General features: G+C 41.5%; 1 protein-coding gene across 6 annotated transcripts in view; it reads right to left on the reverse strand.

The window, feature by feature from the left end:
- Window positions 1-24618, reverse strand: part of ATRNL1 (attractin like 1) — a 1081427-nt gene that overhangs the window by 443140 nt on the left and 613669 nt on the right. For all 6 annotated transcript variants that reach the window (XM_073354269.1, XM_073354267.1, XM_073354264.1 and 3 more), the window contains one exon: window positions 5250-5311. In XM_073354269.1, coding sequence (XP_073210370.1) covers window positions 5250-5311 — 62 coding nt within the window. The remainder of the gene's footprint in view (window positions 1-5249; window positions 5312-24618) is intronic.

A 24618-nucleotide genomic window follows, 5' to 3' on the forward strand; every position in this document is an offset into this window, starting at 1 on the left:
TTCCATGTTCCTTCCAAATGTAGTGATAAAGGCAACAATATGTGGTGCTGACTTTCTTAATTTGTGATCGAATGTCACTTCATTATTTAACATACTGCTGAGATAAATAAACTGTTTGATGCTTTGGAGCATGATACCTTCCAAGATTATTGATGGTTCTTGGTAAAGTTGTTGAGGAGATGGCAGATATAGGTTTTGTTTGGCTGATGGTAAGGACAAAAAGTTATGAGCCACCACAGCAAGGTGGTTTGTACGATCTGGTAATGCTGCTTCAGAATGTGCCACCAAGGTGCAATCATCGGAGTAGAACAGTTCCTGGATCAAAGCTTCGCTCACTTTGGTATTTGCAAGTAGACGAGAAAGATTATAGAACCTGTCAGTTCAAAAGTGTATAAAGTCACCATGAAGGGCTTCCTCTAGCATCGCAGCAAAATATAAACAAAATGGTTAGGAGAAAAGACATCCTTACTTCACCCCATTTGTGACTGGAAATGGATCTGTTAGATCACCATCAACACTAACTTTTCCATCCATGCCTTCATGGAATTGCCAAACAATGTTAATAAATTTGTCTGAGCATCCAAATTTAGTAAGCAATTTCCAGACAGCCGTGTGGCTGACCGTGTCAAAAGCTTTGTTTAGACTGAGAAACATGATATTCAAAGGTTGATGTTGTTCGTGACATTTTTATTTTAATTGTCAAACAATGAAAATCATGCCACAGAACTCCGCTGAACGCAAAAGCCGCACTGTGACTCAGACCGAACTTTGTCAACAATTTGGACCAGGAGCTGGTTCAAGAGAATCCATGCAGGAATGTTACTGGGCACAGAGAGCGAGGAGATGCTGCAGTAGATATCATAGTCACTGTTTAAGCCTTTGCACTTACAGATAGTAACAAGGTTGGCATCTTTTATATGTTGCAGTATGATTTCTTGAAGCCAGACATGATAAGAATTCAAAAAGCTTGTCAATGAGAGGATTTCCTCCATGTTTGACAACTTCAGCTGGAATTCATCAGGACCAGGATATTTGTTATTTTTCATTACTTGAATAGCCTTTAGCATCTCGGCTCATGAGGGTGGATCAGCAAGTGCATTAGATGTAGGTAGTTTACAGACATTATCCAGTGACTCATCAGGGACAGTAGACAGATGATTAAGTAATTCAGTAAAGTGTTCACACCACCCTTGGTGGATGATAGTGTGATCTGTGATGAGAAATTAATCATTAGCACTTGTTAGTGGTGTAAAGGCAGATTGGGTAGTGCCATACACAGCTTTGACCATATCATAAAAGCCTTTGGGGTCATGTTATTCTGAAAGGACCTGGAATTCAGCCACTTTGTGTTCAAACCACATATTTTGCTTTTGGCAGAATCTGTGTTGAAGTGTGCTGCAAGCTATTCTATATCTAGCCTTTTTCAATTCAGAGAACAGGTCAGGTAAGAGCACATCATGAGCTTGCCTGTTTGGCATGAAGATGATTTGATATTTCAGAACCATTATCATTGAGCCAAGCTGCATGATGGCATTTTGTATATCCAACACAATTGACAACTTTATTAGAGATTGTATTACACAGGATTCCACCCATTAAGCAGATACATTGTCACTGATTGTTGGAAGAGTTTTCAAAATGGTAGTTAGCTGTGTTGAGAATTGTTCGGTGGTTGATGGATCTTTCATTTAGATGCTTAAATGACTGGTTTTTATGCATTTTCGGCCAAATAGAAAGGGAGAACTTTGACTGAACAAGACAATGGTGAGTCTAGCAATCAGCTCAGTGTAATACCCAGGTTATATGCACGTCCCATAGGTCCCGCTATCAGACCAAGACATAGTCACTCAGATGCCAATGACATGACCAAGGATGCATCCAAATTATTTTGTGTTTGTCATGGAGGTGGAAGACAGTGTTTGTGATAAATAATGGCTGCTCAATATGTCACCAATGCTATGTTTGCCAAGTATGCTGCACCATGTAGAATCATCATCACCAACATGAGTGGGGAGTCAATCAGATCAGATTATTTAGTTTGGAGTAAATTTGCTCCTTCCCCTCATCAGAGTTAGTGACTGTTTGCATGTAGGCACTGATTACTGAAGCATAACATCCACCTCTCAGGGAAGCTGAAGCTTCATCAGTCTGTCATTTATACCAGTGGGTAGGCTCCCCAAACAAGGGACAAGATTTTTTCTAATTGCAAAGCCAACGCCCATGTTATGGGCTTGTTTTGTAGCTGTCCCTTCCAGAAGAATGTGTACCTTGAACTCTTTCAGTCAGTTGACCCTCTTCAGTAAATTACTTCTCACTCAGCACCACAATGTTGATGCGATATCTTTCAAGCTCTTGAGCAATCAGAACTATCTGCCGAGCAGGAGAGTCAGTTTGATCTGGTCGATCCATTAGCGTACAGACCTTCCATGTTATTACACTGAGACAAAATGAAATTTTTCAAGGCCTGTGTAAGCTTCAACCATGTGATGGGACATCTTCCAGCTACAGTATGCTGGCCATGGCTGTTCAGGATGAGCAATTTTTAGGGCACCTTTTCTAGCCCTCTCCTCAGATTGGTGCTCAGCTGTACTGTCCCTGAATAAAGCAGTTGAGTCAATCATGATGCTGCCAACTATGGTTTCCCCCCAAGTCAATACAGAGGCTCCTTGGATTTCTGTATCTTGCCACAGAGGGCAGGACAAGAGCCAATGGGTTCAAACTACAGTTTTAGTTTAAATCTCAGGAAATACTTCCTAACTGTAAGAACAGTAGGATAGTGGAACAAATTGCATAGGGAAATCATGAAAGCTCCTTCATAGGAGGTTTTCAAAAACAGGCTGGATAGCCATCTGTTTTGGATGGTTAAGACACAACAAATCCTCCATCTGGGCAGGGGGGTAGACTAGATGACCCTTGTGGTCCCATCTAACCCAATGATGCTGTGATTGCTAATCTGGCCAGTTGCTAACATGCATCACAGCTCCAAACTAGCTACTTTTATGAAAAATGTCAAGGAGATGTCAGCCTTCTCAAAACTTACAATCACTCATTTCTGAGCTAAGAATCTATAGTATTTATATATTGCTTTTCATCTCAATGCAGCGAAGTAATTTGTGCACGTATGTTGATAAATAACAGCCTCTCTATCACTGTTTGACAGCTGACTATGTTTAAAAAAAAGAAAAACAACAATATAAAATTCATTTAAGCTAACTTCCACCCAGGAGACATCATTAAGAAACATCATTTTAGATATCACTATACTATATAACAAAATTTATATTTTCAGTCTTGTGTAATCTCAAAAGTAATTTTGGTTGGATTAGTTTTCAAATGATAGGCAGCCTTGGAAATCTAAAAATTTCAAAATCTTAAATTCTAGAAGAAACAGGTGTTTTCAAATAACACTTTAACATTTTAAATTCCCTTGTAGAAGAATATCATACAATCTTACGAAAAGGTTTACAAATTTGCTGATGTTTTTGATCCCAAAATATGTTTTGATCACCACTCTATTACTATTATAAACCTCATATGTAAGAATTACAACACAGCTGCAGATGGACTGTGTCCGGGGAATGCCAGGTCACTCATATGAGCCTTCTTAGCTGGATTACTGTAAATGTACATAGAATTTCTTGTTTTCTTTCTACAAGCTACCATGTTTTCAGATTTCTATAGCTAGATTGCTAACATTAGTGAAACACTTCTGTCTGGTGTCAGTGCAGAGCTTCACTACCACAGGAGAATCACTAGGGAGTCTGTACTTTAGGCAGGCACAATTTCTCTAGATATTGCCCAATTTGTGGTGAAGGAGGAAAGATGGGATACCCTTTGCATCAGACAATAGGTTGGTACAAGATTCATGTGTTAGTTTGGGGAGTAGAGATCTCATGGCCTGCCCACTTCTGGGTGAGTTATATACCGGGGGGGATACAGAGGCGAGCAGTCCACAAACTGCTTAAGAGCTGGCAAAGAAAAAAAAATTAAAACAATTTTTAGGCCAAATCACTGAAATCAGCAGAGCTATACTCATTTACAAAAGAAGAGGATATTACCCTTTAAGTATAAGAACCAATCAGAGCAGATTAGATTGAAGTAGCTAACCAGATTAGAGAGATTTGCATATACATTGCACAGTTATTGGGAAATAAACATATAGCAATTATGTAAATCTTGCACTCTGGTGAATAATAGCTGTCTGACAATGTACACAAATTTGCATACTGAATGGTTATTGAGGAATAACTGAACAGTGATACTTCAAATTACTGTAGATAATTCATACAAATTAAAAGTTACACATTCTTATAAAACAGTTGAATTTTTAAAAAAAGTGTTTCAATTTAATCCTCCTTTAGCTCAGAGAATAGTCCTACATTTTCAGATAGGGTCCAATGCTGTATTCCTTTCCCAGCCAAATGCCACAGCACACTTGTCTTTTAACAACATATTCAAGAAAGAAAAAGTGAAGACTCTCTGGATTTTGTTTAAAAAAAATCAGTTTTCTTCCACAGTTTTTCTAATACGAGTTTATAGTAAAAATTCTATACAAAATGCTTATTTTAAAATCATCACATTTAGGTCTACCTGCATTTATATAAATCAGCTTAACTGGCCTATGATTTCTATTACATACTAACACTGAAGGCACAGGCGTTGACTTCTACTGGCTCTGGCGGGTGCTCAACCCACCTCTGCACCTGGCCGTGCCTCAACTCCACCCCTGCCCTGCCCCCTCCCACCTCCATTCCAACCCCTTCCCCAAATCCCCGCCAAGGCCCCACCTCCTCCCCTGAGTGCGCCATGTTCCCACTCTTCCCCCCTCCCTCCCAGAGCTTGCTACAGCTATTTAGCGGTGGCAAGCGCTGGGAGGTAGGTAGAGGAGCGAGGACGTGGTGTGCTCAGGGCAGGAGGCGGAGGAGGAGGTGAGGTGGGGCGGGGAGCTTGGCTGCTGGGGGGTGCAGAGCACCCACTAATTTTTCCCCATGGGTGCTCCAGCCCCGGGGCACCCATGGAGTTGGCGCCTATGACTGAAGGTATACAGTTGGAAAAATATTTTGGCTAATAACTTTATTTTCCCAGAGTACAGAGGTCAGGATCCTCAGCAGTAGTAAAGCAGTGTGGGCACACACAAATTAAAGGTTTCCATGTAAGGATTTCTTAAGAATTAAGAACTGGCAAATCTAATGCTTTGATGGAACATAAATTAGTATGTATTCAATCAGACATTAGAAGAAGCAAGTTACCTGAAGAAGGTGACAAAGAACTGCACGAGATCCATGATGGTGTTGTGCTGTGAAAAGGCAACCTGCAAATAAAAACAAAATAATTACCACAACATTTTCACAGTCAACAGTCCCTTAGGATGTTCTTAAAATAGTGATTTTTGACTCCACAGACGATCAATTTAAAGTGTAATTTCGGCATGGTATGCATACCTGCACAACATCCACTTACCATAAAGAGAGCTGGGTAAATAACTTCCAAAACAGGTGCTAAAAATTGATCTCTTTATGTCAAGTGCAAAACAGTGGAATGCAGTCATCATCTCATATTAAAATTAATGGAAATACACACAAGAATATAATGTGACATGTATAATATCAGGAACAAAATTTTGAAGATTAATAGACAATTCCAGAAAAAAAACATAAAAATTGTCTTTTTTATATTTAACTCAGTAATATTTTAATTTTTTTTTAATTATTTCCATTTTAGTTACGATATTGAGAACAGATCTTAAAAGCAACACTCAAAAACATTCTACGCCATTAAACCAAGACATTTTTAAAGTTTTTTTCCAAGATAAAGCATACTACAACATATTTTTTTAAATAATGTTAATTTTTTAAAAAACAGATAAATTTGGTGCATAATAGAAACAGATTATTCCAAAACAAACACATATTAACAAATAGTGTTTTAGGTGAGGATACTTTTTAAAATAATGTGGCAATATTTCAATATTTGTGCAATATTTCAAATCAAGCCCTTCTACTAGATCTATTCACAATGCTAGAATAAATGTCCTCCAACAAGTTTTTTAAAATAATTGCACATCATACATCCTATAATTTATTTTTAAATAATGTTAACAGCTGTGCCTAATGTTTTAGAGTTATAGTTGCCAATATCCCTAGATCCATCTCTTGTTCAGTATTTTGTAGTATGTAATTATTGAATTGAGGACATATTCTATTCTCTATTACTGTTACTGTAGAATTTTCTGTAGTGAATTGCAAAAGGTGTTTCTCTGACAATGCTCCGACTCTATCCAAATCATTCTTGTTTCTACTATTTTTCTGCGATAATGGTCTGGTCCTCACTACCCATACATCCAAAGAACTTCAATTTTCCCTCAGAGTCAATATATGCACTTTTGATAGGATACATCAAAACAATTATTATAGCTTCTTTCTAAAAGGTGGTATTAATATTAACGATTATGCTACAAAGGTATTTTTGTTCATTCAACTGTCCAAATGGTTCTCTCACACAGAATCTTGGCTTTCCATTATTCCACATTAGGGTTAGAATGTGACTTCAGCCCTACACAAGGAGTGGTGTATTAATTTCCCTATTGGAGGAATAAACCCAGAAGACATTGTCACTCGAACAGACTTCTAAAAATGGGAATTCATCTTCTGCTGCCTCCTTCTAAATCATATGCTGTTGCAATCAGCCAGCAGCAATTTATGACACTCATCACTCCAGCTCAGTTGCACTGGCCACAGTCAAGGGAGTGTTTATAGATCCAAGGCTCTATCCTTACCCTGACCACTTGCTGAGGAAGGGGAATTAGCAGACATGGGTCTGAGGAGACCATGCAGCAGAAAAGGGAAGTTATTGCTACTCTTAATACCCTTACATGGATGTGTAGTCTAAGTTACTGTCTAGCCCTAACCTTGTTTATCTGCAGTACATAGACTTCCTCTACCTCGTACATCAAATGCTCAACTTTGGCACTACATCATTTGTACTTTAATAAACTTTGGAGCCTACAAGTCCACTCAGTCTTACTTCTTGTTCAGCCAATCGCTCAGACAAACAAGGTTGTATACATTTGCAGGAGATAATGCTGCCCGCTTCTTGTTTACAATGTCACCTGAAAATGAGAACAGGGATTCGCATGGCACTGTTTTAGCCAGCATCGCACGATATTTACATGCCAGATGCGCTAAAAATTCATATGTCCCTTGATACTTCAACCACCATTCCAGAGGACATGCATCCATGCTGATGATGGGTTCTGCTTGATAACGATCCAAAACAGTGTGGTCTGACGCATGTTCATTTTCATCATCTGAGTCAGATGCCACCTGCAGAAGGTTGATTTTCTTTTTTGGTGGTTCAGGTTCTGTAGCTTCTGCAGCAGAGTGTTGCTCTTTTAAGACTTTGAAAGCATGCTCCACACCTCATCTCTCTCAGATTTTGGTAGACACTTCAGATTCTTAAACCTTGGATCAAGTGCTGTAGCTATCTTTAGAAATCTCACATTGGCACCTTCTTTGCGTTTTGTCAAATACTCTGAAAGTGTTCTTAAAAAGAACATGTGCTGGGTCATCATCCGAGACTGCTATAACATGAAATAAATGGCAGAATGAAGGTAAAACAGAGCAGGAGACATACAATTCTCCCTCAAGGAGTTCAGTCACTAAGTAATTAACGCATTGTTTTTTTTAATGAGCATCATCAGCACGGCCTTTAGAATGGTGGCTGAAGCATGTAGGTGCATATGAATGTTTATCATATCTGGCACATAAATACCTTGCAATGCCAGCTACAAAAGTGCCATGTGAATGCCTGTTCTCACATAAGAAGCAGCATTATCTCCTGTAAGTGTAAACAAACTTGTTTCTCTTAGCAATTGGCTGAACAAGTAGTAAGACTGAGTGGACTTGTAGGCTCTAAAGCTTTACATTGGTTTGTTTTTGAGTTCAGTTATGTAACAAAAAAAATCTACAGTACTTGTATGAGGTGAATTGAAAAATACTATTTCTTTTGTTTATCATTTTTACAGTGCAAATATTTGTAATCAAAATAATAATATAAAATGAGCACTATACACTTTGTATTCTGTGTTGTAATTGAAATCTATATATTTTAAAATGTAGAAAAAAATCCAAAAATTGTTAATACATTTCAGTTGGTATTCTATTGTTTAACAGTGCAAGTAAAACTGTGATTAATCATGATTAATATTTTTAATCATGCTTAATTTTTGAGTTAATCACGTGAGTTAACTGCGATTAATCGACAGCCATATTATTAACTTAAAAAAACCTGACTTTCAATAGTTCATGAACAGTTTTCACGTCCCTCCTTCCTTCCTTCCTCTTATTTATATCTTCTGTAAGTGGATCATTCCAGGCCTGAGTTATCCTATTCTCTATGTGAAGCTTCAAAGAAACGATTTACTTGGAAATCCCACTTTATCAGGAAGGCCTCCATTTAGCTTAATGGAGGGGATAGTTTAATTTTGCAAGTATCAGGTTGCAAAGGCCTAAGTTTCCTGGAGCAACATGTTCAAATTCCAGGTGATAAAGGATCCAAGTACCGCAATCTGAAAGGGAACTGAGGTGGGTGCATCATCTTGAGAGATTGCACTTGTGATAAGAGAAACCAAGAAAGGAGAGAGAGAAGAAAATAGAGAGCCACCATGATACAGGGTAAATGGGATGCCCAGACAAGAAAGCAATAGGGCTGCTTGTGGGAGAGAAAAGGATTCCACTGGGAACAGATGACTAAAATGAGAGACTGTAGGGACTGAAAGTGAAGACAGACCTAGGGAACCAGATCCACACCAGCCATAAAATATCACTAAAGATGAAGAATGGCTCTAACTGGAGCAAATGAGAGTGCTAAGACCTGGGACAGAATGTCCAACAGAGCCTGAGGCTTACCTAGACAGATAAGGGCCCTTTCTACTCTGATGTCCAGAAACTTTCACAGGTGTGGGAAGGCCTGAGACTATTACATCAGCAATGTCCAGGGCACCGAAATCAAGATGCTTCCAGAGCTTGGACACCAGAACCACTAGCATCTATAGGGAGATCTGTGTGTAGAATGAGAGCCTGAATGACAGTGTGGTTAAATTGGTATACTCCTGGGTGGAAGGCCAAGATAGCAGCGAGGTGTACCTTGATGGATGACGCTGCCAGGCCTTGTTGTTTTAGGTGTAGGAGGTACTTTAGGATGAGTGGGATAGGCACCTGAAGTGGAGGTGTGTGACGCTGGGCACGCCAGCAAGTGAACCTTTTCCACTTAGCTAGATAAGTGGTCCTGGTGGATGGTTTTCTGCTGCCAAGTAGGACTTCCCTTACCAGTTCTGAGCTCAAAAGTTCCATGGAGTTTAACCAAGAAGCTTCCAAGCTGGGAGATGAAGGGACTTGAGGTCTGGGTGGAGCAGGCGACCGTGGTCCTAAGCCATCAGGTTGGGGTGGAGTGGCAATGCAATCAGGGTGTTCACTGAGCGTGCCAAGGGCGTGGTGTACCAGTGTTGTCGAGGCCACACTGGGGCCACCAGGATTACCTCCACTTCATCCCGGTGGATCTTGGGAAGTACTTTGTGCACAAGAGGGAATGGAGGAAAGTCTTACAACAGGTGCCCACCCCAGGGTAGCAGAAATGAATCTGTGACCAAGCCTGGGCTGTGATTCTGGAAGGAGCAGAACATCTGGCACTTCCGGTTGCTGTGGATGGCAAACAGGTTGACCTGGAGAAACCCTCACCTTTGGAAGATGGAGTGTATGATGTCCAGATGGACAGACCACTGGTGACTGTGGAACAGTCTGCTGAGGTGGTCTAGTAGGTCTTTCTGAGCTCCTGGGAGATAGCACGCCTTCAGGTGACTGGAGTGGGCTATGCAGAACTCCCAGAGCCTGAGGGTTTCTCGACATGGGGGGAGGAACGGGCTCCACCCTACTTGTTGATGTAAAACATGGCAGTGTTCGTCCTCATTGCCATGTCCGTCCTCATTGCAATGCACTGGCCTTTTCGGGCCCGAAAAGTTTGCCATGCTAGACATACCGCCCTGAGCTCCTGGATGTTGATATGAAGGGAGAGCTCATCCACAGACTAGAGGCCCTGCGTTTGTAGGTCTCCCAGATGCGCACCCCAACCCAGAGCGGAAGCGTCCATTACCAGGGACAAGGAGGGCTGGGTACTGTTGAAGGGGACTCCTTTGCATACCATCCAAGGGTCAAGCCACCATTTAAAGGACTTGAGCATATGCTCTGGTATCATCACTACTAAGTCCAGGTTGTCGGGTCCTGGGCGATAGGCCGAATCAAGCCATGCTTGCACGGATCTGAGCCTCAGTCTGGCATACCGGACCACATATGTGCAGGCTGCCATGTGGCCATGGACATGTAGGCAGCCCCTTGCAGTAGTGGTTCAGAATCACCTGAGGCCTTGAATGATGTTCAACATAGCTTGGAATTGTGTCTCCAGCAAAAGCACTCTTGCCTGCACCAAATCCAGCACTGCTCCGATGAACTCTATTCTCAGGGTTGGAGACAGGGTTGACTTGTTCACGCTGAGGAGGAGGCCCAGTCTCTCGAAAGTGGATCTGACGAACCAGACCTGAGATTCCACCTGCTCCCTGGTGTGCCCCCTGAGCAGCCAGTCGTCAAGGGAGGGGTTTACCTGCTCCTGTCCCTTGTGAAGGAAGGCTGCTACGACTGACATGCACTTGGTGAATACTCGGGGGGCTGTCGACAGACCCAGTGGGAGAACCATGAACTGATAGTGCTTGTGGTCGACCACAAACCTTAGAAATCGCCTTTGCGTGGGGCAAATGGCTATGTGAAAATACATGTCTTTCATGTCAAGGGCGGCGTACCAGTCTCTTAGATTCAGGGAAGGGATAATTGTGCTCAGGGAGACCATATGGAATTTCAACTTCACCATGAATTCGTTGAGTCCTCGCAGATGTAGAATGGGTCGGAGACCCCCCTTTGCCTTGGGGATTAGGAAATAGCGGAAGTAGAATCCCTTGCCCCTTACCTCCTCCACCGCTCCTACAGCAAGGAGTGACTGCACCTTCTGGATAATGAGTTGTTCATGAGAAGGGTCCCTGAAGAGGGATGGGGAAGGGGGGTAAGAGGGAGGGGAGGAACAGAACTGAGAGAATATCCCACTTCTACCATGTGACAAACCCAGCGGTCTGATGTTATTTGGGACCAAGCTCGGTAGAAGTGGGATAGACGGTTCAGAAAACACGGGGAAGGATCCGGTGCTGACACCGGTTCTCTGTCCGTGGGTGCACCTTCAAAATGACTGCTTTGAGCCCGACAAAGGTTGAGTCTGGCACTGGCCCTCCCCAGACAGAGGATGGGAGGGCTTGCGCCTGCCATTTCTGCCCCTGCGTCTGTAGGGATCCTGCCTCGGCCAAGGGGGATATGACTGCTGTTGTTGTGGCTGGGGCTTAAAGGGCTTTCTTTGGGTTGCTGGGGTGTGCATACCCAAGGATTTCTTTGTACCCCTGGAATACTTTAGGCTATGCAGACAGGAGTCCGTCTGTTCAACAAACAGACCCACCCCTTCTATAGGCAGGTCCTGCATAGTTTGTTGAACCTCGGGCGGAAGCCCCAGGCCTGCAGCCATGAGCTATGCCTCATTGTGATTCCTGAGGACAAGTTGCGTGCTGCCAAGTCTGCATCGTCCAGTGAGACCTGTAAAGAGGTCCGTGCCACTGCACTGTCCCCTCGACAATTGCCCCAAACTCCTCTTTGGACTCTGCTGGTATCAATTCCTTAAACTTTAAACTTAAAGTTCCAGGAGTTGAAGTTGTATCGACTCAGGATTGCTTGTTGTAAGCCCCCTGTGGAGTATACTTTGCGTCTGAATAAATCCAGGTGCTTAGCGTCCTTGGACTTAGGTGCTGGGGCTTGCTGTCCCTGCCTCTCCTTCTCATTTACTGCAGCCACCACTACGGAACAGGGTTGCAGATGTGTGAAGAGGTATTCGTATCCTTTAGAGGGAACAAAATATTTCCTCTCCACCCCCTTGGTGGTGGGAGGGATGGAGGCCAGGGTCTGATAAATGGTCTTAGCATTGGCCTGGATAGTTTTGATGAGTGATAGAACCACCTTAGATGATCCCTACGGTGCCAGGATATCCACCATAGGGTCCTCGGACTCTACCGCCTCCTCAGCCTGCAGGTTCATATTTCATGCCACCCTGCATAGGAGTTCCTGGTGGGCACAGCTATCTATAGGGGGAGGTCCGGAAGGGAGATGCCCGCCACAGCCTCGTCCGGGGAGGAAGACAAGGAGGCTAGAAGGGGAACTGTGTCCCCCTGACCTTCCTGGTCCTCCAGTATCTCCTGTCCTGCCTCTAATCCAGGGTCAGCCACCCCAGGGTCAGGCTCAGGAACAGGGGAGGGTTCCCAGAGGAGGTGGTAGGACTGGTAACTCCTCCACACCCCTCATGGTGGGATGACTGGCTGCTGCGTCCAGGACCCTTGCCTCAGACGCCACTGAACGGGAACCCCTGGGCCTGGTGGTACACCCAAGGGATCCAAAATGGCCAGTGCACTGGCCCCTGCCACTGGGTGGGCCATGGTGTCACACCTATGTCTGGTCTGCCCTGTGCCGACTTGCATCAGGCCCACTCTGAATATTTAGACCCTGTCTCCGAGCCTGAAGACAAGGGATCTAGACTGTGAGGGCCAGAGCGGTCCCAAGCGTTGTTGGGCCAGGGAGCAATGCAACAAGGCTGGGGAACGGTGTCTGACCTGGAATGGTACCATGACCTGGAGCAGTACCACAAGCGGGGTCTGCACGATGACATGAATGGTGCCGAGACAGACTGTGCCAGGACCTGCTGCGTGACGGCAAACGACGCCATGAACGGGAGCGCTGGCGGGACCTCGAGCGGTGCCGCAAGTCAGACCGGCACTGCAAGTGCACCCGGTGCCACAAGTCTGATCATGTTGCAAGTGTGATCCGAAGTTGGGGAACCACTCCTCCCTTGTTTCCGGTGCTGCTTCTGACCTAGGGAATGGGACCGGTGCTGCGGGTCTCGCCCAGAGTCCTTCTGCGGTGCCGTCTCCATGACCACTGAAAGGCACTACGCACTGATGCACTCGATGCCGGGTCCTGCCACGCCGATGCTGGTTGTGGTCTAAATGCCACTTCCATAAGGAGTTGCTTCAGTCTAAAGTCCTGCTTCTTTTTGTTCTCGGGTGAAACCCTTTGCAAATGGTGTTTCTCTGCCTGATGCGTTTCCCCCACACCCTTTTAAGCAAGCGTCGTGGGGGTCGCCCGTTGGCATAGGCTTGTTGCAGGGTTTGAATCCCTGGGACTTAGGCATGCCTTGAGTCCCCAGGGAGAGCACAGTCCGGTTGGAGTGGAACCCCCCCACTCCCAACAGTGAACTATTAACACTGCATTAACTAATAATTAACTAAACTAACTAAGGAAGACAAACACTAAAGTAGATAGAAGCTAGGAAAACGTGGACAGCTTGGAATAGATATGAGCAATCACTCGAAGAACACTTGTTACAAATATCATATTTCAGGAGCTCAACTAATACAGAGACACAAAACATGAGCAATTTTCAGCAGAGTTCATCTTAAGTGACACTATTAAAAAGCTATTTGTTGAAGAAGCCTTTACATTTTGCAGAACTGCAATTATTTTCACTTAAAGTGTCAGCATTCATTGAAAGTGTCCCTCATTCCAGAAACAATTATTGTCAAGGAAAACTATTGCAATCAATAACTACACTCCTTCTGATTATAAATGATAGCCACATAAGGTAAATTTTACATCAAATATTTCCAAGAAAATCAGCCCCTTAATTTTTCTTTTCACACAGCACAGCATATCTGAAAGTAAGCAGATTTACAACTATTCAATGAATTTTGTATGACCATGAACTATTACATCTTTTTTCAAAAGTACAGAGGATAGTCTGTAAGCCGCAGCTGGGTTAGATGCGTTTAACAGATGTAGTCATAAAAGAAGTATATACTTCATTATTTTATGCCTTATATCTGTAAAGCTGCCATCAGTGGAACCAGTGTGGACACCCATCCAGGTAACAGATTAAGTGCAAATAAGTTGAACTATACAAACTGCCATGTGCTACTAAAAGAGTTCCTCCTTGCAAACTAATAAAGCTTTACACAATATTAAAAAACTTCATTTGTTTGCCTGTGTAGGGCCTGCTTGGAGATTACTAATACTTCATGACAATGAAGTCATAAGACCAGTAAACACTGAGAGCTTATTCCAAATATAGGAGACATGACCTTCACTGATATCAGTTGTTATCTTCCAGTGTCTAACAGTCAGTGTTAAAAGAAGCCTATTCACAATACCCTAATTACATAATCATTGTCATGCTTCTCTTACTAATTTGCAAACAGATCATACACTTATTACAGTCTATTTATATTTGAATTTATGAGCAGGTCATCCAGGAATAAGAAAATGGAAAAAAAAGTCTGTCCCAATGAGCCATAAAATAATTAACAAAATGTGTTTTCTGAATGAGTTTTAGGTCAGATAGGAATGCTCTTGTCTTGTGACTATATAGGTATGCAAAGAATAATTTTCAATTCCAAATTCCTTCCTTCTAATTTAAAATAAACATATTGTAGGTGAACTGGACTTTTGTTGGTTTGTGTTCTGCAATAAATCATGCCCAAACATTTAAATTCTCCAAGTTTGTCCCATAAAATTATGAGTACAATCAATATGGTATATATCACTTCTTACATGCAAAGATCCAAACATGGAACAGTCAGATGCTTGAGTTGCTTATCTTAACATATTGTTTCCTCCCTGCCCAAAAAATTAATCCCGATGATTTAAATTTCCTCCATCATTTCTTAGAAACATGAATACATCTGGGGTAAACAGGGATGAATATATGACCACTTTTACCATACTTTGCAGAGTGATAAAGTAGAAAAAATACCATAGGTAAATTTTCAGATGTGGCAATAAACAGCATCTCATTTGTGTATCTGCAGAATTTTATGAATGCAAACATGAGGTCACACTTTGTGAGTACAGATACATATAAAAAACCATAACACTTATATGTTGGCTTTAAATAATCTAACATATGAAAATGCAAGTGTTAATATTTGCAACAATATAACCCATTTCTCCCAAAGTGTTTCTGAATGCAGATGCTAACCATTGATCTCACCACTGTTAGATTTTTTTTTTAACCGGTATGTACTTGAAGTAATGTACATGTAGGTATTTGTATAAGTCATTTACATTGTGTTACATGTCCCCTCTAGTGGCTAGTCTACAGATATCAACCTGACATAACTACCAGTTTAAGGAGTTATGGAGTGTTCCTGCATTTATTGACGTTACTGGGAAAACATCAAGAGACTTCAGTGATTCAAGTTCAGACTCTTACTCTTTTAGTGTTAAAGGCTTTAACTTTTAGTTCTGGATTTTCCAAGTTCAGTCCCTGGTGATGACTTGTGATGGAGGTCATTACATTTGCACATGCAAAATGCAGTCAAAACTTATGCATGCACAATTGCGCATGCACAGACATGAATGTTGAAAACACATCCTATTGCATTCACTTGTGACCATCTTATTTAATGCATGACTAAAGACAGAATATTCCAGATACAATTAGATTTATAAATCTGTAATCTATAAACATTTTTCTTTATTTATAAAATTAAAATTCTTTGCTTTGGGAGTAAAGATTATTTCCTCATTTTTTTAACCCAAGTAAATTTTATAATGAACTAATATTTTTGTCTACATTACCCATTTGAAGAATGACACATTATCAAAGATCCATTACGTAACAGATTATATTTGATCAACTATCTTCCATTAATCAGATACGAAGCGCTTGTGTATCAGCCAGCATTATATAGTACACGAGATCTCCACTGATCTTTGAAGATGAAATTCTGCAAATGCAGGAAACCCTTAGCGGTTATTATGGGAAAATGGAACAACCATTAGCTCTAAGGATTTTTTCTTGACCACCTGTGGAGCATATTGAACTGGTTTGGACTAGCAGGGCTGAGAGCTCAGAAACAGACAAGGACAAAGAAACTCTGTCTAAACTAAAGAGGGTCTCTCCTTCCAGAGGCAAGGCAGTTGTTGGGGAGCTGTTCCAGTTGACTCAGGCACCAGCTGGGGTGCCTGAAGAAGCTAGGCCTGCCAAGGCCAATGTCACAGGATGATAGGGATTTAGGTAAGTTAAACATGCATGCAACTGCGCACAAATTCTCTCTGTAAATGCTTTGTTCCTACCATTAAAATGAACAACATTTTGGATGTAAGAAGCCTGTCTGGTCATTGTAGAAACCACTTTTTTCACAGGCTCCCAAAGTGAAGAGCTGCAGGTGCTAAACTCAGACCTGCTGGGTAAGCAGGGCTGATATACAGGGTACTGGAGCCCAGTCCAGGCATGGGAGAATCATGTGATTCCACCCCAGGAGAAGTAAAGACATAAAGCTTGACATTTGAGAAGGGTGAACTCAAAGACCAGAGTGGGGACAGAGATGCAGCTAGCCCTGCAACTACTGTGACATATTGCTGGCAGCATCTGCGGGATAGTGACAGTGGTGAATTTTCAGTAAGTGACAATAGCAGGAAAAGCAAATATTGTAGAGGGAGAAAGCAAGAGAAAAAACTATCCTGTGTTCTTTCCAGGAAGAAAGTAGGAAAAGACAGACAGGAAAAACGAATTATGAACAGCTCAAGAAAGATCAGCTAGTAGAGTTATGCAAATTAAAAAAAGATAAACTCTAAAGAGTTAAACAGCTAACCCTGCAACCATGGCAATGTCTATGAAACTAGAGAGTAAAAATGACTACCAATTGCACAGTTGTTATTGTTTACTAATATCACACAACTAGAAGCAGTAACAACCTTAGAAAAAAACGTACAAGACAGCATTGGTAATGGCCACTGTATATTTGTGTTGTTCATTTCTAAAGCTGTAAACTAAAACTAAAATTTAATTATTCATGTATTGACAAAGCGTTGATAAAAAGAGATTTGTTAGGTATATGTTCCAGACCACACTGGTCTTAAGAGAGAAAAGCTGTTGCTAGTGACTGAACTGTGACTACTGCTCTGACCAGCATTACTGATGAGCCACTTGGCATCTTGTCTCTGCCATGCTCAGACACTGGAATGAAGCAACGTGATAAAGCATGCATTTATGATTCAACTACTGATATACATCATCTACTTAATGCGAGCAGAAATTTAACTGGCCAGAAATGTAACCCCTCTGGGGAAGAGGAAATTGCTGAAAGGTTTACCTGAAATATCGTTCACCTGAAATTTCCTTTTAGCTATTTTGCCACAATTTTTAAACAAAAAATAAGAATATTCTGAGCACAACTGAGAATGCTGTCTCAGGGTACAGGTCCCTTGTTTTCTGCCCTGACCCTTGTACAGGCATATTTTAGTACAACATAGCAGCTGCTTTTACTTTTGTCAGCTGTCAATAGTCCTCGAGGTACAGTACACCAGATGAACAGAGTTGGAGCACAGTGTACACTGGCTACTTCTATACGCGGCCCCTAACATGCCCACCACACCAGCCACCAGAGGAAGAGGATGCAGGAACAGGCTATGCTCTATGCCCACAGGGGACTTCTCCCATGCTGGTGAAATCTTTTCCTGGAGAGTTGTGAGCAGTCTCTGCTCCCTTTGCTGTTCCTGAGTAGTGCAAAGGGAGCATAATGGGCCATTGGTGACTTGTTCCAATGGCTCACTGAACTCACTGTTAAAAATTTATGCCTTATTTCCAGGGGCCTTGCCAACATGCACGTATGTTAACTATGTAGTATCTTTTTTTGGACCAATTTCTACAGGTGAACAAGACAAGCTTTTGAGCTAAACCAGGGGTTCTCAAACTGGGGGTAGGGGGGTTGCGAGGTTATTACATGGGGGGGGGGGTCGCAAGCTGTCAGCCTCCACCCCAAGCCCCGCTTTGCCTCCAGCATTAATAATGGTGTTAAGTACTTAAAAAAGTGTTTTTAATTTATAAGGGGGGGTCGCACTCAGAGGCTTACTATGTGAAAGGGGTCACCAGTACAAAAGTTGGAGAACCACTGAGCTACACAGAGCTCTTCTTCAGGTCTGAGAAAGATACTCAAGAGTAAAGGCGTACTTGTGGCACCTTAGAGACTAACCAATTTATTTGAGCATAAGCTTTCGTGAGCTACAGCTCACTTCATCGGATGCATACTGTGGAAACTGCAGAAGACATTATATACACAGAGACCATGAAACAATACCTCCTCCCACCCCACTCTCCTGCTGGTAATAGCTTATCTAAAGTGATCACTCTCCTTACAATGTGTATGATAATCAAGGTGGGCCATTTCCAGCACAAATCCAGGTTTTCTCACCCCCCCACCCCCATACACACACAAACTCACTCTCCTGCTGGTAATAGCTCATCCAAACTGACCACTCTCTTTACAATGTGTATGATAATCAAGGTGGGCCATTTCCAGCATAAATCCAAGTTTAACCAGAATGTCTGGGGGGGGAGTAGGAAAAAACAAGGGGAAATAGGCTACCTTGCATAATGACTTAGCCACTCCCAGTCTCTATTTAAGTCTAAATTAATAGTATCCAATTTGCAAATGAATTCCAATTCAGCAGTTTCTCGCTAGAGTCTGGATTTGAAGTTTCTTTGTTGTAAGATAGCGACCTTCATGTCTGTAATTGCGTGACCAGAGAGATTGAAGTGTTCTCCGACTGGTTTATGAATGTTATAATTCTTGACATCTGATTGTGTCCATTTATTCTTTTACGTAGAGACTGTCCAGTTTGACCAATGTACATGGCAGAGGGGCATTGCTGGCACATGATGGCATATATCACACTGATAGAAGTGCAGGTGAATGAGCCTCTGATAGTGTGGCTGATGTTATTAGGCCTTGTGATGGTGTCTTCTGAATAGATATGTGGGCACAGTTGGCAACGGGTTTTGTTGCAAGGATTTGTTCCTGGGTTAGTGGTTCTGTTGTGTGGTATGTGGTTGTTGGTGAGTATTTGCTTCAGGTTGGGGGGCTGTCTGTAGGCAAGGACTGGCCTGTCTCCCAAGGTTTGTGAGAGTGTTGGGTCATCCTTCAGGATAGGTTGTAGATCCTTAATAATGCGTTGGAGGGGTTTTAGTTGGGGGCTGAAGGTGATGGCTAGTGGCGTTCTGTTATTTTCTTTGTTAGGCCTGTCCTGTAGTAGGTGACTTCTGGGAACTCTTCTGGCTCTTTCAATCTGTTTCTTCACTTCCGCAGGTGGGTATTGTAGTTGTAAGAATGCTTGATAGAGATCTTGTAGGTGTTTGTCTCTGTCTGAGGGGTTGGAGCAAATGCGGTTGTATCGCAGAGCTTGGCTGTAGACGATGGATCGTGTGGTGTGGTCAGGTGAAAGCTGGAGGCATGTAGGTAGGAATAGCGGTCAGTAGGTTTCCAGTATAGGGTGGTGTTTATGGTATTTATTCTATCTACTACCCACGATCCATAAAACTGGAAATCCTGGGCGCCCCATCATCTCAGGCATTGATTGACAGCAGGATTGTCTGGCTATGTAGACTCCCTCCTCAGGCCCTACGCTACCAGAACTCCCAGCTACCTTCGAGACACCACTGACTTCCTGAGGAAACTACAATCCATCGGTGATCTTCCTGATAACACCATCCTGGCCACTATGGATGTAGAAGCCCTCTACACCAACTTTCCACACAAAGATGGACTACAAGCCGTCAAGAACACTATCCCCGATAATGTCACAGCTAACCTGGTGGCTGAACTTTGTGACTTTGTCCTTACCCATAACTATTTTACATTTGGGGACAATGTATACCTTCAGATCAGTGGCACTGCTATGGGTACCCGCATGGCCCCACAGTATGCCAACATTTTTATGGCTGATTTAGAACAACGCTTCCTCAGCTCTCGTCCCCTAACACCCCTACTCTACTTGCGCTATATTGATGACATCTTCATCATCTGGCCCCATGGATAAGAAGCCCTTGAGGAATTCCACCATGATTTCAACAATTTCCATCCCACCATCAACCTCAGCCTGGTCCAGTCCACACAAGAGATCCACTTCCTGGACACTACAGAGCTAATAAACAATGGTCACATAAACACTACCCTATACCGGAAACCTACTGACCAGAAGAGTTCCCAGAAGTCACCTACTACAGGACAGGCCTAACAAAGAAAATAACAGAACGCCACTAGCCATCACCTTCAGCCCCCAACTAAAACCCCTCCAACGCATTATTAAGGATCTACAACCTATCCTGAAGGATGACCCAACACTCTCACAAACCTTGGGAGACAGGCCAGTCCTTGCCTACAGACAGCCCCCCAACCTGAAGCAAATACTCACCAACAACCACATACCACACAACAGAACCACTAACCCAGGAACAAATCCTTGCAACAAAACCCGTTGCCAACTGTGCCCACATATCTATTCAGAAGACACCATCACAAGGCCTAATAACATCAGCCACACTATCAGAGGCTCATTCACCTGCACTTCTATCAGTGTGATATATGCCATCATGTGCCAGCAATGCCCCTCTGCCATGTACATTGGTCAAACTGGACAGTCTCTATGTAAAAGAATAAATGGACACAAATCAGATGTCAAGAATTATAACATTCATAAACCAGTCGGAGAACACTTCAATCTCTCTGGTCACGCAATTACAGACATGAAGGTCGCTATCTTACAACAAAAAAACTTCAAATCCAGACTCTAGTGAGAAACTGCTGAATTGGAATTCATTTGTAAATTGGATACTATTAATTTAGGCTTAAATAGAGACTGGGAGTGGCTAAGTCATTATGCAAGGTAGCCTATTTCCCCTTGTTTTTTCCTACCCGCCCCCCCAGACGTTCTGGTTAAACTTGGATTTATGCTGGAAATGGCCCACCTTGATTATCATACACATTGTAAGGAGAGTGGTCACTTTGGATGGGCTATTACCAGCAGGAGAGTGAGTTTGTGGTTTTTGGAAAAAGGAGGATGGGTGAGAAAACCTGGATTTGTGCTGGAAATGGCCCAACTTGATTATCATACACATTGTAAGGAGAGTGATCACTTTAGATAAGCTATTACCAGCAGGAGAGTGGGGTGGGAGGAGGTATTGTTTCATGGTCTCTGTGTATATAATGTCTTCTGCAGTTTCCACAGTATGCATCCGATGAAGTGAGCTGTAGCTCAGGAAAGCTTATGCTCAAATAAATTGGTTAGTCTCTAGGGTGCCACAAGTACTCCTATTCTTTTTGCGAATACAGACTAACACGGCTGTTACTCTGAAACCTGTACTCAAGATTGTCACAGCTAAATACACAGTTGAGCAGACTGTTTAGCACAAGTAGTTGTCACATATTCTAAGGAACCATTAAAGGTGAAGTGGCCCATTAAGACCTCTGCAATCATAGGACACAAAAAAGGGGGGTTAGGGAGTTACAGATTGTTGTAATAAGCCACACATCCATTATCTTTATTAAATCCATGATTTTAGTGTTAACAAAGTTATCAATTTAAGCTCCCAGACTTCTTTTTGAAGTTGTGCAGGTTTCCTTTGAGGATGAGGACTGAGAGGTCAGATATGGAGTGATCACTTTGTGAAAAATGTTTGACCACAGGTAGCTGATGGCCTGGCTCAGATATCCATCAAAATAGCCAAAATGTTCAATCAATTTTCAGACAAAAAAGCAACTTAAACCTCTGCATCATTTGAAAATAATTCACAATATCCACTAAGTGTAAACCTCTACCTGCTTTGGCTCTGAGGCAATGAACAAATAATTCTTTCAACTTGCATTAATTCCATTCTTCCACTGTTAATAAATTAAGAATGAATGAATAAGAAACACTAAAATAAATATACAATAAAATTGGAGCAGATGGTCTAATTACTGAGCCTGGGCAGCATATATAATATGATAAGGTTAGACATAACCCAAAGTGTCTGGAGAGTGCTGATATGGATATTTAAACCCTACAAAATTATTACTTCTTTTGGTATCATCAAAAATTGTAATTGAATTTCTTCGTAGATAAAATTGTTATACACTTCCACAGAGCTACAATGCATGCTCTGTAGCAGAAGAAGTGGATATTGACAGGACATGAAGATTAATTCATTTTTGTGTCAATCCTCCATTATCTTTTCCTGAGGAAAAAGTATAACATTCTTTTTGACTAAGACAACTTTTGACTATAATACAAAAAGACAACCAAGTGGAAAACATGAGGGAAGGAGAGAAAGTATTTGTGTGTATGCACATGCATGTGTTTTTGTGTTTAACTTTTTCACCAAGAAGGATGGGTGAAATTTTATTTATTTTTGTCTGGAAATAAGATGTACAATACAATCTTATTGTCTTATACAAGACAATAAATTATAACACCCATTATTTGTGGGGAAGGAAGGAAGTTTGAATGAAGAATTTGCAGAAGGACAAACACTCCAAGTATAAGTTTTATACTTTGGTGATTTGTGTAAAAACAGTTCTACTGCATATCTGTTATTTTAGTAAGAGATAAGATTACGCTGCTTCTTACATGATTTGTAATTGGAACTGCAGTCCTATTGATAGAACCCAAAACATATTTTAATTTTTTTCCTTTGACTAAAGCCTGATAGTATATGGAAATAGGAGGATACATCTACCACTGATGAATCCAAGAGAATTCTGTATAATGCAAACATAAATACAGTTTCATATGGAGACTAGAAATCTTATATAGATTCTAACAAGAATAATGGCTTGTGACTGTTGTATCTGAAAGAGAAGTCTTACGTACTAAATGTTAAAATGAATGTTTCCATATATTAACAAGGATGCTACAATAAGAAAGAGAAGAAATTGTTCTTGACATTTTCAAATGATCAGACAAAAAGCAATGGACTAAACATTCTGCTGGCATAATTGCATTGGCTTCAATTTATTTATTCCAGAAGAGAATTTGGCCCAATGGATTATGATGAAGCAGAAACTATTTAGATTCAGCTCTAGAAAAATCTTCGTAATGGTAAAATCACCTAGAGAATGGAACATAGTTTCAAGAGAATTAGTGGAATCAAAATCATTTGAAGTCCTCTAGTTTTGATTTGAAAAACACCTTCTACATATAGCTCTATGCACAAGGAGATGTATTAAATAATCTAGTGAATGCCCATCCCTTCCAGTTCCAAACAATTAAATAATTCCATAATTCTACTTGAGTATTCAGAAAGCTGAAAGACAATCCACTAATGAAGGTCCATCCACTAATGAGATGCATCACACTTTGAGGGATTTTTTCCAAGCTCACAGCATGTCTGTTAGAACTGATTTGCACATTGTCATTTTAAAGATTCAACACACATACAAATGTATACCATATATGCAAATAATGTGTAAAAAAATCACCACAAGTGAAAGACAGCAACTACTGGTTTAAAAAGCTGTTTTACAGTGCATATCAACATGGTACAGTTTAGCCCAGGGTCCAAAAAAGCCAGATTTCATAATATAGACATTGTATAATGAAAAATAATTAAAGCATTGAGTCACAAAGTCAATAACAGAGAGAAAGAGAAATTAAAAGGCATAAGAAAGGGAGAAAAGATACGTTTTAAAATGAGATTTGAAAAAAAAAGATGGGATGTCAATGAGGCAGAGACATACAGTATAAGAAGGCTGTTTCAGATACAAAGCTGAAAGGCTCTCATACCAGCAGCGTGGGAAGTAACAGATTAATCTGTTGCTAGGCAAGGTACTCAGGTACTTGGGTGATAGGTATGGTATAAAATCTTAGATTAGAGAAATGGACAGACAGATTAATTGAATATAGAAGTAGAGGGAACAGGGACAGAGAAAATCTATGAAGCAGACTGGAGGGAATCCAAGGACAGTTTTGAATTTTTGATATGAATCAGGATCTGGAAGTATTGTATGATCAGAGTTGATATGACTATGCTTCTTTATCAAACTGATATCATGGGAAATTTTCTACTTACTGGAGTTTTATTTATCTGTCTTCATCTTTCAGCCACTGGATCTTGTTACACCTTTGATAAATGAATAGTTCTCTATGATCAGAAAACTCCCCATGTAAGTATTTATACACCATGACCAAGTCACCTCTTAACCTTCTCTTTGATTAAGACTCCCAAATCTTTCACTGTAAGGCCAGTTTTCCATACTTCAAATATATTCGTACAGCTCTTTACTAAATCCTTTCCAATTTTCAAACTCCTTTTTAAAAGATAGACACCAGAACTGGATAGAGTTTTCTAGTAAGGGTCTCACTTACATTGTATGTGCATGGAATACCACATCACTATTCCTACTCAATATTCCCCCCGCATTTATATCCAAGAATTGCATTAGTTCTCTTAGCCACATCACCACACTGGGAGCTCATGTTCATTTCACCATGACCCTTAAGTCCCTTTCTGAGTCACTGCTATCCAAATACAGTCCCCATCCTGTAAATGTAAAATACACTATTGTTGCTGCTGTTTCTAGATGTATTATAGTGGGGTATAGAACCCTATAGTTAAGATAAATACTAGTTTATTGTTTAACTGCCATGTTTTCTAAGTGCTCTAAAATATGCATGC

Source organism: Lepidochelys kempii, chromosome 7, assembly GCF_965140265.1.
Source record: "Lepidochelys kempii isolate rLepKem1 chromosome 7, rLepKem1.hap2, whole genome shotgun sequence".
NCBI lineage: Eukaryota > Metazoa > Chordata > Testudines > Cheloniidae > Lepidochelys > Lepidochelys kempii.